The sequence below is a fragment of the Heloderma suspectum genome, chromosome 8 (assembly GCF_057233095.1).
Source record: "Heloderma suspectum isolate Gila_16-S chromosome 8, 16-S_ref, whole genome shotgun sequence".
Taxonomy (NCBI): domain Eukaryota; kingdom Metazoa; phylum Chordata; class Lepidosauria; order Squamata; family Helodermatidae; genus Heloderma; species Heloderma suspectum.
The window spans coordinates 23,422,439-23,438,594 of NC_139465.1; the positions used below are offsets into that span (position 1 = coordinate 23,422,439).

Consider the following 16,156-nt stretch of genomic DNA (forward strand, 5'->3'; position numbering starts at 1 on the left):
ATTTTGTGAAGAGAATGCCTGAATAGGGCTGTTGTGTTGTCCGTATGTATTTGATGGCCTCTGGTACTACTACAGTATGTTACTTTTGTGTTGGATGGAGCAGTTCTTTATTAGTATAGCAATATAAGCATGTGTGAACAACCTTGTAATTTCTCTTACAGACTATGGATGGTCCTGGGGAAAATGACCCTGATCTGAAATCATCACCATATCCTCGCTTCTGTGAGGAAATCAAAAGAAACCTGCCTTCATATACAATGTATTTTGCTAAAGTATTCCAGAACAAAACATTCCATGTATACAAGCTTGCTAGACATAAAAAGACCACATAGCTTTTCTGTAATTACAATGGAAATGCTAAGAGAGTTTACAAAAATGGCTCATTTAAAAAAAAACAATGTTGTACACTGGTTTAAAGTATTTACTTTTAATTACTGTAACAATTCAAGAGGGTTTGTTTTGATAACATTTTTATGTGTCCAGAAAACGTGTGGATTACATAAGGCGGGTACACAAAAAAATCCTCTGGTGTGTACACTGCACAATTGGGGTGTGCAAGACTTTTGCAAGTTCTACCACAACATCTACCTGCAGTGTCATGTGTAACTTCTTTTTGTGAAGGATGATGCACATGCCCCATCACAAAAGATGCTTGACATGCAGAGAGGGGACGGGGCATTGATTCTGAGACTTACTCCCACACCCAACACATGCAGAGCCTACTCAGCAGAGAGTTACATGGACCAACTGGGGTCCCTTTCCATTAACTGCTGATATAGGGAATTCTGCTCAGGGGTCTGGCTTGCTAATGTGATCCTGTGATACCATTAGGGGGATTCTGTTCTTTTTCTTTTCTTTAGGGTGCTCTGGAACACTAATACCACACATTGGGAGTAAGTTTTACTGATTTCCTTGGAGCCAAGTAAGTGTGCTTAGCATCACAGACTATCTTCTCAGCCCAAATCCTATATCCCAGAGCTTTGTTGCCAGAGTGCATAGGATCAGGGTGAAGGATACTGGTCACTTTTTTTTTGTTGTTTTTTGCACTAGGACCCAGATGTTGGCTCTGGAGTAGCCATCAGCAGTGTGATGCCTTTGGTAACCTTCCCTTCACATTCACACTGCTCTGCCCACTTCCCTCTCAGCACAGCACTGCTGTAAAGACACTTGGCCTTTGCTGACAATGAAGTAACTGCTAACATCCTAGCAGCTGTTTTGTAGCTAAGGTCAAGGTAATGTGAGAACATACCTATGTTAAGCTTTGCTTTTAGCAAGTACTCACCCTACACTTGGGTTTTTAGTATCTGCTGCCAGTTGATCTGCCTTCAAGCAAAGCTCCAGGTCTTGTACAGGTGTCCAGCAAACCTCCTCGGGGTTGTGCCTGCTGCCTGAACAACACCCCCTCTTTCAGTGCACACCACTTTTCAAGCTTTTGTTACTTTCAAGTATTTGTTACTCAGTATTTCAGTTGCACCCACTTGTCGCTGTTTGTTTTCCTCTGGTTCCACCTTGACAGATTGATTCGTCTGTGTGATTTTGAGGCTTCGAAGACTGGAGCAAAATTTTTTGAGTTTTTTTGTAACGTAGCCTGTTGTGGTGTCCTGGATTTCAAATGTTTTAAGGAGGCATTACAAACAAAGTGAAATGCCCCCAACCTCCCTTCTGCACGCAGCAATGATCAATTCCTGTATTCTGTTGTTGTTGTTGTTTCTAAATGTGTCTCTTTAAGTTAGAGTACCAAACCCAAGCTAAATAGTGTCATAAGGATCATTAAAAGTGGTAGGATATTTTGTGTTTTAAGGGAGAATTTTGCTTTATTGTACGTCACACACACATGAAGCCTTTTCCTCAAAAGACAAATCCCCCTCACTGTTTACTCCCCTCTTCCTTGTACAAAACAAAACCCATGAATCACGTATCTTATGTTGAAGCAAGTAGATTTCACATTTTTGTACATTTTGAACTTTTATGAAAACTACCAACTTTTTAATGCTGTGTTTATTAAAAGGTCACTGTGATTATATTCTTAATGCTAATTTTAACATTTTATATGGGACTTAGGGCAGGGTTTAGTTTGGAAGTAGAACTTTTCCAGTCATTTACAAGTCATCTGGCAGCTGTTGGCACAATCTCCCTTTGGAACTTTGTCTGCGCAAGCCCCATTAAAATGAATGGGAGTTGAACAAGGACATGATCCATCTCTTATTAATTTCAGCATAGTTTGCCCAAATATAATTCCCAGTGGAGTGTGACCAGTATTCATTTCTGGTTCAAAGTGTGATAGTAATCAAGTGCCTCTGGAAAACCATCAAAACATCAATAGGAGCATATTTGGCCCGCTCAAATAATTCATGTAAGAAAATTGTTACAATTAATTTGTAACGATGAGAAACTTACAGCGCTTTAGCTAGCTTCCCCCAAATTTAATTAAATCAAGATGTGTAATGAGATTAAAGTTCCCCAACTGAGCTATGCTCATTTTCCAATGATTTAAACGTTTTTCCCTCTGCAGTTGTTCCTGGGTAAATTACTGCAGGGCTAGATACGGTTCTGTCACCCGCACACAAAATAATTTTATATTTAGGCAAGCACTCATTAAGATGCAGGATCTTTCTGCACTTTCATGCTGCCACCAGAAGGAAAGCAGGCTTTAATCAACTCGCATTTAAATCAAACCTGGACGTGAGCCACATTTTCGTTTTAAGCAAGCAAAGCCCCCGAATAATTTCTACTCTGTTTCTCTTAATGAGGTTAGAGCCCACCGCTGTTTGAACATAATACAATAATAAAACATTTTAATAAGTAGTAAAACTTTAATTAAGCCTCTAGGGATGCATGCCTGATCTAGCTGGGAGCCTGGGTCAGCAGATTGCTCCATGAGAGTGCTGCCCAATAATTCAGGATAAGCATATATAAGATGTGGTCCAGTTAGATAACATTGCCCTATTCTTTAGAGGCAGTGGGCATAATCTGCAGAGACTGTAAACGCTCAGGGCTACTTTGCCCAGCACATCCTGCATCTATCTCCCAAGCAGCTAACACAGTAGTTCAGCCCTTGTATTATTTTAAGGTATAGCATCTGTGGCTTAAATTGATCTGCACCAAGTTTCCTGATGTTACTGTATTTAAAAAATGACAAATACAATGACCCTCACCTTGCACTCTCTATTTTGGTATTTTTACTTTATAATTTTCAATACCAATTTATTTAATATTGCCATGGTAGAAATTCAAGCTTATTACTGGAGCTGTCAAGTGCTAAACTCCCGTGTCAAATTCGTCCTTGAATATAAAGAAACAATATGGGAAATGTAAGAGCACATGAGGCAGTACCTTTTACTGGGCCAACTATAATACTGGATGCAAGTTTTAAAATTGCACATAACTCTTCTGTGTTACGCTGAGCCTGATACCTGCAACACCATTTCAGTGGTACTATGTCATTATTGGAGGGCTTGGTGTTATCATAGGAAGCTTCTTTTAAATATAGGAATCGGGAATAGGATTTGAGGTGCTAGATGCAAAATGGTTTTAATTTTCATTTATGTTTTGATGGCTGTAGGAATATGCCAGGTGTCACTGGGCTGAGAAAGAATTAACTGTCTAATCTGGAATAGGCAAAACTGGGCCAGCCCTGTTACACAGCAGGGTGAAGAGTCTCCCCTTCCCCTTCAAGCGGCACAATGCGGGGAGAGGGGAAGATATAGGTGAAGGCAGGAATTGGTGTCTGAATAGTGCAGCAAAACTTTCTAAAGGGTTGGTCCTAGCAAGAGGGTGATGTCATTTGGGCTCCATTTCATGCAGCAAAATGTTTGGGGCCAGCACTGAGACAGAGGAATTGAGATCATCTCTTTAGAATAGAAAGGAGAGCAAAAACAGTAAAAGTAAAGAAACACAAAACACTTGCTTGAAAAGAGGCCTTCCTAGTTTTGAGGCCAGCCATATATGCAGCCCAATCCAGTGAATTCAGAAATAAGCCTGCTGTGTTCATGTGCTTATAATTGCAGCCTTAGCCTGTCTTCATATGAATAAGCTGTTCCTATGTTCTTACCTATCTCGCTTTGAAATGCAAAGAACTGGAATGCAAACTACTTCACCCATAGGATGGATGGCAACTCTGCTTTTATGATACCTCCAGGTGTCAACTCACAATCAGCAGGAAGCTCCTTTTTAAAGATTGTGGCACAATGTTCAGCAACTGGCCCAACTTGTTACATCATGCAAGTAAGTCCAATCTCCAATCATCTATTACAGTGCAGAGCCAAAGCATGGCAGAAAGTAGAGTAGGAAGGCATATGGCGTTGGATCTTGCTGGGCTTTTCCCTGCAACAGGTCCTGAAGAAATAGGAGCCCTCTGCTGGCTGTTAATAGGCAATCCTTGTAACATCTCACCCAAATTCACAAAAGCGCTTCTGCCCAAGAAAATTACATTATTCAGTATGTATATAGTGCTTTTCCTATAACAGTAGATATCACAATTAGACCAGCTTTCCAATCAGAAGGACCCCATTCCTTTGTTTTAATTTAAGGGGAGGGTCTGAAGTAAAGATAGGCCATGGGCCAAGGATTACCTGGTGAATTTTTCCAGCTATCTGAAACTGTACAGTCTCAGGGGCTTTGCTGTAGCCACACACACACACACACACACACACACTATTGCTCATGTAATGAAGTACATGAGCAATATAGACCACAACAGCTATAGCCACAATACATGCAAAAGGTGGCGTTTGGGATGGCTGCATGGTACGATTCAAGATGGCAACTGCGACACCATCTTCAGTGAAAATATGGGGGGCTCTTAGCAAGAGAGCTAAAAAAAATAAGTATGGGTATTTTGGGAGGGAACAGACTCTAGGAAGCTGAACTTAGAACCTTGCAGGCATTTGCGTGGTTGCTAACTTAAAATGAAGTAAGGAATTAGTGAAGTAACAATAAAGTGAAATAACTTGGAATTTCTACTGGCCATGTGATCAAGGTTCAGCAAACTGCTACGGCATAGGAGAGAACTGCAGGAAAGGGGCCCTTCAGAATGCATATGTAAGTAAGGCTGCAATCCTATGCAAGTTTAAACAGAAAGAAGTCTTCCAACTCTGGCTGGGGAATGCTGGGTGTTGTAGGGCCTTTTCTGTCTCAACATGCATAGGATTGCACTCTAAGCTGCCAAGATGTCTAGCTGTGAATGATTCCAGCAAAAGGCTGTTTCCTACTCCAGGAGCAAGGGTTGGGGTTTAAGCTCAGCTTTTCGTATTGCATTTTCTTATTTCAGCCCTGCACAACTCGCAACCCATCAAGCCAAATGCAGCCCACCATTGAGTGCTCAATGAACTTCCTGTTGCTGCTGCCTAACTGGGACTGCAAAATTAATGGGCCCAGCAACATGGGCAGTGAACTACATTTGGCTCACAAGTTGTGCATGCCTGCCTTTAATACATGTTAATAGCCTAACAGGTACATTTTGACTTTCCTTCGTTTTTCATTGCACCGTGTATCACATCCCATGGCATAAACCTGGTTTATTGTTAAACCTGATCCTCTCCCAACTTGTTAGAAAAGGTATTGCATAAATCTGTGAGCAACTTGCAGTGCAGTCCTAACCATGTTTACCCAGAAGTATATCCAATTGTTGTCAAGTGGATTTACTTCCCAGTACGCATGCCTTACTCTATTTTGTCCCTTGGTGCAGAAGAGATGTTTGGCCTAGATTTACATAGAACCGGGGCTTGCCATTCATTATAAGTCAAAGTGAAATTGTCAGTCTGTGGAACTAAAATCTTGCAAGGAGGCCAGTGTGAACAAGTAAGAATTGTGTGTCTTTGGGGCTGACAAGTTCTTTGCTCTTTCTAGTTTCCATATTTTTACTGGTTAGTGATTCATCATGCAGACATTTTCTAAGATGCTGTAATGAGACACATGGATATTGTCTTCTAAATAAAGTTCTTTCTAAAAATCAAACCTGTCGCTGTTTGTCCTTTTTAAGGCAACCATTAAAAAATTCTATATTTTTTTGTTGTTCACGTCCTCTGTCAAACGCAGCTCATTCTTTTGCCAGATGAAGCTTTTTGACCTTGTCTTAAGCGCCTTAATGTGCTGAAAGCAGTTAATATTTATTTAAATCATCTTTGGGCTTTGACAGCTTGTAAGAGTAGCTTTTATTAAATTCCCAAGTTAAATGATTTAGCAGTAGCAATTTTCCCCCCATGCCGCTGCCTGGTGCACTTAGCCTTAGTAAGGTCATCAGCTTGTCTGAGGAAGTTACTTGGACAGCATTAAATAGAAGTTATTTTTTGATCCGTAGGGATCAGTTGCTGCTTTTCCCATTCCTCCTAATAGTGAACTTCTCAATATTTTTTAAACTTTATATGGTAGAAAGAAGCATGTTTCTATCAGGGAAGTCCAGGAAAAGATAACTGTATGTGGCATGCATCTTGTTTGAATTCTAAGCCTGTGATCTCCAGCTTGTCACCTATCGGCACCCATGTGGCCACAGATCCGGCTCTTAGTGTTCCCCTGGCTCCCTACCCCTCCTGATTTCTACTTTTAGATACATAGTTTAATTGAATTTTAATTAATATGGGCCCCAGAAGTGTGCTTAGAAAATAAAAGTGGTGGGTGGCTACAGCCCAGGACTTCATTTTAATGCATTTCGAGCCAACTAGACAAGAAAAAGGTATGCTGCCTGTGATAGAGAGTGTCTTGGGGGGGGTAGAGGGTGGTTTGGGGAGCAAGGAGGTGTTTTGCCTATGCTGTGTGTTGCCTTTGAGGGTGTGGTGTGAATGTTAGCTGGTTGTTTATTTTGGCATGTTGTGTGTGTGTGTGTGCTTGCTTCTCTGAGCGTCACCTGTTTGCCTTCTGTGAAATGGGTATTTTGTTGCACGTTGTGGGAGCAAATACATGGCACTCGGATCCCACCTGTGCCATATATTCAGTTTCTTGGCCACATTACTGGTCTCTGAGACTCAACAGTTTGCATTCTGTGAAATGAGTGTTGGAGCAGAAAAAATTGGTTTCAAAAGACTGGCTTTGTGCAACGCTGGCCCCAGTTTTGAGGGGGCCCTTGGGCAAGACCCTTCCATGGGCCCCCTTCCTCAGTAAGTCCACCACCTTTGTCACCACTGGCTCCTGCTCCTCCTCCTCATCCCTGCTACCGTTTGCTTGGCAGGCAGAGCACCAGGGAGCAAGTCGGCAGCGGCATCCGCTGCTCCTCACCACCACCACCACCACCGTTGCCTGGGCCAGAGGAGAGGCGGGTGAACAAGGGGGCTGCAATGCGAAGAGGAGGGGCAACTCCCCAGGATCTGCTGGAGTGTGGGCCCTCGGCAGGTGCCTGACCATGCCTACCCTTGACGCTGGCCCTGGCTTTGTGTTGAGCTCGGACCCCCGCCTCTGCCTCATACCTAGGGGTGGGGGCAAGTTGCTTTTCTTTCAGTCTCACTGATTTGCCCTCCTGGAAAGAGGTGTGTTTTGACCAGCCACACCCATCAAGGGAACCTTGCGGGAGTGCCACGAGCATTTCAACATTCCAAATGTGCCACTGACCCAAAAAGGCTGGGGACCCCGGGTCTAGGGCAGGGATTTGAGATACAGCTCTCATGGATGAGCAAGGACAGTCTTCAGTCATACCCACTGCTTCCATTGGCTGTAATGTGACAAGATGTTGCATTGTAAAACAAATGTAATCTAGGAGCCCAAACTAGGGGCAGTATCCAGTGATATTCTTCCGCAAACTCACATAGCACTAGTGGAATTCCGCATAATCTTTCCCTTGCACTTTATGTTTGCACAACTGGTTTTGCATTATGCTTGTGCAAGCGGTTGCACAAAAGCATTTGCGCAAACATAATCTTGGTTGGATTCTCAGAATTTTAGTTGATGCTAGTGCAACATCATTTGCATTAGCAGAATGACACAGTTGGATACTGCCCTAGAGATTTTTTTTTTTAATAACTTTCTCTATAGTGTGCAATTGCTTCAGAAAATACATTTTAGAAATAATTAGAGCACCTGTGCATTAGCACATTAATAGCACACCCTTTGCTACGGTAAGGGCGCAATCCTATGGCCGCTAGAAAGCAGCTAGACAGCCATAGAATTGTTCTGCTTTCGGAAGAGCAGTGCAGAGTGGGGGGAAAGGGGGTGTTACTAGGAGCAGAGACAGTGGAACCGTTACAACGCTTCCTATGCATCGTCCGGCGTCCCCCACCCAAAACTCTGACCTGCTCCAGCTAGACAGCTGAAATTGGCTTGTCTAGCCACTAATGAAGGGCAGCCAGAGCGCGGAGGAGAAGATCTCTGCACTCCACCTGCCCTGCATTAGATCGTCGCCTTCTAATTTGGAGGCGGCCGACTATCCTGATAGGATTGCTGCCTAAAGTATCAAAGTAAAGTAGCACTTGTACTGGGATGTGAGCACATAAAGTGACAGTAGGGATGTCAGAGAATTCCGCCACGGACTCCAGTGAGGTAAGATTCTTTAGAATTCAGCCTCCCCACCACCACCCCGCAGAATCCCCTCAGGACGGAGCCTACCTGATGGCGGATGCGGCTCCGGCGGCGGCGGCAGATGCGGCGACGGCTCCTGCTCCTCTTCCGGCTGCTGCCGGGCTGCTGCGGCTGCCATTTGCATGGCTGCCTTTTGCCGTGACAGGCTACGTAAATACTTACATAGCCTATCATAGCTTGCCTGGGACACAAATGGCAGCTGGCGTAGTGGCCGCCATTTGCAGCTGCAGCAGCCCGACGGCGGCCAGAATTCCGGCTGCAGCCAGCCCCGGCCAGCGGTTCCGCGGAGTCGCCACGGAGTGGAGCCAGCCAGGGAGGAGCGCCTCCCCCCCACCGCGGATGCCCCGGAACGGAGCCAGGTAAGGGATTTGTACATCCCTAAGTGACAGTAAACTGATGCAATAGCATGCCAGTGCAACCTACTAGTTGGGCTACAGTAGGTAGTTGGGCTCCCATAACATCAGGTTATGTGTCTGGTTGCTGACGTTCCCATAGGAAATAAAATGTAGGCCCATGCTGTTTAGCTAGATGATATACACTGAACAAGTTAGTTTATCATCCAAGGTTGTCCTGGAGGTGGCATACAGCCACTATCTTCAGGATGTGTACCACAGAGCAATTGTTGACATGCATTGGGGACCATCTGTGGTAGTGTCTTGTAAGAGGTGGAGCAATAGCCAGTGGTCCCTCTCCTAGAAGCCTGTGGGGACATAGGAAACTGCCTTATATGGCATCAGACCATTGGTCCATGTAGCTCAGTATTGTCTACACTGGCAGTGGCTCTTCAGGATTTCAGGCAGGGGTCTTTCCTAGCCCCACCCGGAGATGCCAAAGATTGAACACAGGGCCCTCTGCATGCAAAACATGTGCTCTGCCACTGCGCTATGGCCATGTTTCCCCATCCGTGAACCACTGGAACCTTGGCCTACATGTGGCTATTAATCTTTGGATTCACTCCACCAGCAGAACTCTTTGCCTCATCATCTCCAGAATTGTTTACCTTCGTATAAACAGTACCAGGAATTTTTTTGCATTTGCTACTGCAAACTCCTCCCAGACAGCCATAAAGATCCTGATGTCAGGGGAAATGGCTGAGTCCAAAACTGAGGCCACCAGGCACAGGAGTCCCAACTTAATTTTAGTTGCTTCACGCTGCTGCTAAGGCATGGCCAAGAGTAGACTTCTGTCCTGGGATGATGCTTTGAGGAATGCCTCAGTGCCACCCGACTCAGCTATTTGTTTTCTCTGGACTATCATTTTGCAAAGAGGGGGTGGGGAGGAGTAGGAACTCTATGAGAATCAGTGGTGCTGACAGGTTAGCAGATTAAAGACAAATATAGACAAGATTTAAACTGCAGACCTATACACAATTTTTATAAAATACAGAGTTATTGTTACTACATCTTAGCCTGTAAAGAGCTTGACAGGAGATTAGGTACATTACTGAAAATCCAACTACCTAGGGGCCTACTGATTTCCCTTTTTTCCTCTTCTCTCTCTTCAGCTGCAGGACTTCTCATAATCAAGTCTGCTGGCCTCATTCTTAGCAATGCCAGTAACTCTTTTGCATTCCTTCTGGGAAGGAATGTCCAAGTACTGATAGGGAAAAGAGACAATGGCTGGGTTCGCACAAACCACTAACCTATGCTCAGTGGTTGAGTGTAGATTGTTGTTGAACCATGGGTTGTTCATTGAACCGTGAGTTAGCCTGTTGTCTCAACCCAAGACATTTTCTGCAGGGTGGCTTGTGGCTTATTTTTTTTCGAACAAGCCACCTTGAGAACCCATGGCTTGTTGCAGGGTTGGTTAACAAGGCACACTGCATGGTTAACAAGCCACCCTGTGGAAAATGTCCTGGGTTCAGACAACAGGCTAACCCACAGTTCAACAAACAACCTACAGTTCACAGCAACCCACACACAACCACTGAGTGTGGGTTAGCGTGTTGTGTGAATGCAGCCAATGACCCATAAAGCAAGTATTTTTTGTTTTGACTATTGTGTGGAACAAGCACTACACTGGTGGTTGTGAAATAAACATGAGATGGTGGGAATGGGGATGCAAATTAATAAGAAGACAACCCTTGCCACTGTCCAAACATGGTTGTTTTTTTTCACCATGTGGAGTTGCACGACCAGCTAGGAATGCTTTCCACGTCTTCATCTAGTGAGAAGGCTTCAAGATTATCCATCCACTGTTTGAAATGGAGTCAAATACCACCCCGCTTCTTTTCCAACAGATCTATAACTCTCCCACTTGTTTCTAGGTAAACATAATTGAGGGTGCTTCTAGAAGAGGCTTTGATTGTACAATCGCCCTGCCTTCTTGTAGGAATTTTATGAGGGGTCCAGACGACGACGTCTTCCACATAACCCTCCTGTGTTTTCCCATCACTTTTTCCTGTCTTTTTTCTTTCCACAGAAAATGTGTTAAAGAGGAAAAGACAGAACAGTTGCGCAATGTCTTTTGACTGGAAGTACTCAGAGATGGACAGATTTTATTTTCTTGGGCTCCAAGATCACCGCAGACGGTGACTGTAGCCATGAAATTAAAAGACACTTGCTCCTTGGGCGGAAAGCTATGGCAAACCTAGACAGCATAGTAAGAAGCAGAGACATCACCTTGCCGACAAAGGTCCGTCTAATCAAAGCTATGGTTTTCCCAGTAGTAACGTATGGCTGTGAGAGCTGGACTATACGGAAGGCTGAGCGCCGAAGAATTGATGCTTTCGAACTGTGGTGCTGGAGAAGACTCTTACGAGTCCCCTGGACTGCAAGGAGGTCAAATCAGTCCATCCTAAAGGAAATCAACCCTGACTGCTCATTGGAAGGACAGATACTGAAGCTGAAGCTCAAATATTTTGGCCACCTAATGTGAAGAGAAAAATCCCTGGAAAAGACCCTGATGCTGGGAAAGACTGAAGGCAAAAGGAGAAGGGGATGGCAGAGGATGAGATGGCTAGATAGCATCACTGATGAAATGAATATGGACTTGAGCATGCTCCAGGAGAGAGCGCAGGACAGGAAGGCCTGGCATGCTATGGTCCATGGGGTCACGAAGAGTCGGACACAACTGAACGACTGAACAACAACAACAACTCAGAGATGGACAGCTGTAGGGGTTCCAGGGGCCACGCTTCCACTGGTGCCCTATGGAAACCCCTCACATGCCCCAGGGTGACAGGATAGTTGGCGGTTTGCCCAGTAACCAGCTGGCTGTGTATTGCCCACCCCTGTTCTAGAGCCATCTGTTTGGAAACACCCCATATCTGGCTTAACTAGCCCTTTTTCCCCTTCAAGACCATCCTGCTTCCTTTTTCCTCCCGCTTTGGGCACCATGCCCGTCACATTCAGACCTAACACGGGAAGCTGCCTTATACCAGCTCTGACTGCTTGTCCATTTAACCCAGTGATGTCTACTCTGACCGGCAGCAATCTCTGCAGGGTCTCAAGCAGAGAAGGGTCTTTCCTAACACCTACCTGATAGTTTTAACTGGAGGTACCAGGGATTGAGCCTGGGGCCTTCTGTGTGCCAAGCACATTCTATACTGGTACCACTGAGCTGCAATCCCTCCCCCTGTAAACAACCACAATGCTTGCTTTGGTAACTTCAAGGCTAGATTGTTATAGTGCATTCTACATTGATCTCCACCCCCTTCAACGTGATTTGGGTAGCTGCAGAGACAGCATAGGTTCCGCAGATACAGCATAGGTTCTGCAGAGATGATCTGCAGAAGATAATCAGTTTTAAAATAGCAAAGACAACTAGTTACAACCCATTTGGTTACTGCCAGTTACTAACTGGTTACCACCAGTTATGGACCATCCGGGCCAGCAACCCTCCAGATAATCTGCAGAAGATAATCAGTTTTCCCCTTCTGCAGATAATTTTGCATAGCTAGCACAGCTTCTGCAGAGAAGCTGAGCCACCTAGAGAACTTCATGCCAATTTCCTCCAGTCTGAGCTGGATTTCTGGGTCCTTCTGGGCACATTCCCGAGAGTGCCAGTTCTCCCTTCTGCCCTTTGTCCTAATCTGTGGTTATTCACATGAGTCAATAAGACAATTCACCCCCTCCAAGGACCTATTCACACTTTCAGCTTCATGCACCAGAATCTGGGCTGAAATCAACGAGAATTGATGGCTAAGATGAGCGAAATACTCTTGAGCCGGGCTGCAGCGTACGTTGAGAAGAGCATTTTTATTCTGTACAGCACACCAAGGGAGTAAATAGCATGTTACAGGCAAAGGAAATAGCCTAAATTGTCCTGAAAATGCAATCAAACGATAGCATATCATACTGTGGGTGAATGGGATTTAGATAGATGCTTAAGAAGCAAATTATTACCACTGAGTAATCACTTGATGTTGTTTAGACGGAGCAGGAGTTTGGAGGGGGAGGGATATTCATTACTGCCTTCTCCTGCAGTCTGCTTGTGACATCTACAAAACAAGCAAAGCTCAGCAGTACAATACTGTTGTCCCAGCCCACAGCACAATATAAATTAAATTCTTTCCTTTTTGCTTTTGGTTTTCTGGAAGTGGTTCATTATGTTTACTGCCTGTATGAATGAAAAATATTGACAAAGGAATATTCAGTGCCTACAAGCTACTGGTAGGGAAAGCATGTGAACTTCTGAGTGGGTGATCCATCTGTGGATGAATGGGCATGCCTCAAGCTAAGCCTGTCCTCATTGGGAAAGTTCCAAGATTTGTATACACTGCTCAGAAGAACCATTCTTCTCCAGTGAGGACTATACCATCTCAAAAATGCACATGTGAACTGGCACGTAAAATAATAACCAAACATTGCAAGATTATCTCCAGTTAACCAATGTCATACAACATCACTCAGCCCAGATCTGTAACAAAACTGAAACTCTTCTTTAAAAACATCAACAATAACTTTCAACTTTAAAAATATCAACAATACTTTAAACACTATACTAAATTTCAGGGCTCTCCCAAACAAGGGTTGCCCTAAAGGCTTTAGAAATGTCAGATTCAATTTGCAAGGTCTATAAATGTAACTTGGTAGGTAGAGCTGTAAAAGCTATTTTCTCTTATACTCTCTTAGAAATGGGTTACCTTTCCCCCCACCCCACCCCACCATCCAACTTGTCATCTTGTTCCACTGTGGGAAACAGAATGCCGGCCTAGATGGACCCTTGGTCTGATCCAGGAGAGCTCTTCTTTTCCCTCCCGCAAGTAACCCCCATAAGTAAAATAGTAAAGATAGCTGTCTTCAACTGTCTGGTAGGCTGTCACTCAGACAATGGGGCAAATATGTTCTCTGTGGCTCCAGAGGGCAGGACTAGAATCAATGGGTGGAAATTGCAAGGAAGTAGATTTTGGCAAAACATTATGGGAACCTTCCCGATGGTAGGTGCTGTTTGGCAATTGAACAGACTGCCTCACAGAGGAGGTCAGCTCTCCATCACTGGAAGTATTTAATCAGAAGCCAGACGGCCACCTGTCAGCAATGCTGAAGTTGCATCCAAAATTCTAGATTGAGCAACAGGGGGTTGAACCTGATGACCTCTAAGGTCCCTTCCAACTTTATAATGCTATGTTCTTGAAGAAGTGTAAATCTGCCCTACCATTAGGCAGAGTGAGGCAGCCACCTCAGGCAGAAGATTTAAAAGGGCAGCAAATTGTTAGCTATTGGGTTTTTTACACACACACACACACACACACACACACACAGCTAGAGGTGTGGAAAAGTACTTGTGGGATTTTCTGGCTCATGTGCCTAAATAACATGCCTGGCTTTGCATGCCATGTACCTTGACTTGGATGGGTGAGGGGCGCCATTTGCTGTTTCACCTCAGGCAGCCAAATATTTTGGCCCAGCCTTGAATCTGCACATCTCCCATCATCCACAGAATAGCTGAGTGAGCTGTCTACAGTAGCCTTAACGGAGAAAGCAACCCCCTCAGACAGAAAAGCAATCTTGGTATTTCTGGTCTCCTTCTGCTGTGGCTTAATACACGCTTGAAAAATTGGACTTAGGAACTTCTGAAAATGTTATTCTGTATGCTGCCAAGGACATTTCAATCTCCATTACCCATCTCTCAGTACATTTGCTCATTCCCTCCCTGTGCATAGATGATCTTCCATTTTCCGGCCCCCCATCTGCCTGACTTTTCTCATAATGTTGTATCTCATTCTTGTATGCTTCATTTGATGAAAAAAATGTATGAATAATCTAAGGAGCACTCATAACTGGAGCCTTTTTTTTTCAAAGCCAAGGGAACAGGATGAGTTAGTCTGGGCTGGAAATGTCAGCAGAATGAAATCTAACTTTAGATGTTTAAGTCTACAATGCTTTCTAGCCCGCCGCATAGCATTCATTCAGAATGGTTAAGTAGAAATGCAAACCCCAGATAAAAAGATTAAAGTGCACTGCTGAGTCAGTCTTCTTTGCTTCAGATATTAGTGGTTTAGCAAAGATAAATTAGACCAGCATTTGTGCTCATGAAAGAAAAAGATATTTAAAAGGACAGATCGATGTACAGCAAATCATACTATAGCACAGCCTTCCCCAACCTGGTGCCCTCCAGATGTTTTGGACTACATCTCCCATTGATCCCTGCCAATGGTTGGGGTGGTGGGAACTGTAGTCCAAAAATCTGGAGAGCACCAGGTTGGGGAAGGCTGCAATAACACCATTGCTCCAAACAGAAGAGATTACCCAACATGATTTTGAAAGGCATTTATCCCCCGCGGACAATTCCTATTTTTGCAGAAGGCATGACAAACACCAGGGTGTTATTCTCTGTGATGGCTTTTGCAGGCAGCATGCTGGATACTTGATATTCTGCTACTCACTTTGGGAGAAAAAAACAGCCTAGTTTGTCTTTGAAATAGCTTGTTGATAAATGTGCAGTTACTGCATGCTTGCAAAGCTTGAGATAACACAAAAAGTTAATTTTGGGACCAAAAGGTTGGGCAACTAGGAAAGGATTGTTAAAAACGGTGCTATTCCAAGGCTGTTGCAAAGTCAAAGGTAGTGTGGGGTTCCTAACAGTTCTAAGCAAAGATTTCGTCAACACATGAAGAAGAATAATGGAGTAGAGTGGTTTGTTCTGCTTCTGAGAACAAGTGGGTGAGATCAGTTTTGAACGCTCCCCTGTGTAAATAGCTACCTGGCAGAAGAAAACTAGCATAGAAGGAAGGTTCTAGCCAGCTCTCTGTCTGCTCTGCTAATGTTGTACCTGTGAGGAGCTGTATTTTTCACAGAGGAGAGCATTGAAATATGATGCCCCCACTTGCGGTGGGACAATCCATCCTGCCTGCCACCTGAGTATGCTGCATGTAAACAAGGGACTTGTAAACAAGAAGCTTTTTGAACCATATTCCCAGGAAGTTGTGGCTTTAAAAAAAAAGCCTTTTTATGGTAAATCTCTACCCCACTTTCGCCCATATAATGCACCAATGCGAAGGATAAACTACACGCTACGTTAAATGAATAGAGTGTAGCTGAGCCTAACTTCTTTTTTTACTTTAGTGCAGTAGTGCACCGACCAGGTAGGGGGAGTTAAAGCTTCCCATGCAGCCATTCCACACACACCCCCAATCATCCCTCTCCCCATGAGGGGACTAAAGAAACGGGGTTACCCTTGAAGACGGTTCGGAAATTGCAGCTGGTGCAGA

General features: G+C 44.3%; 1 protein-coding gene across 9 annotated transcripts in view; it reads left to right on the forward strand.

Moving 5' to 3' along the window:
* The window catches only part of DPY19L3 (dpy-19 like C-mannosyltransferase 3), a 62,938-nt gene extending 56,986 nt beyond the window's left edge, over nt 1-5,952 (forward strand). For 8 of the 9 annotated variants that reach the window (XM_084813081.1, XM_084813084.1, XM_084813082.1 and 5 more), the window contains one exon: nt 162-5,945. In XM_084813081.1, the coding sequence (XP_084669207.1) occupies nt 162-332 (171 nt within the window). In that variant the 3' untranslated portion in view covers nt 333-5,945. Of the gene's footprint in view, nt 1-161 lie in introns of all 9 variants that reach the window. The other variant, XM_084813085.1, reaches the window with a different exon arrangement.
* The last annotated feature ends 10,204 nt before the right edge of the window (nt 5,953-16,156 follow it).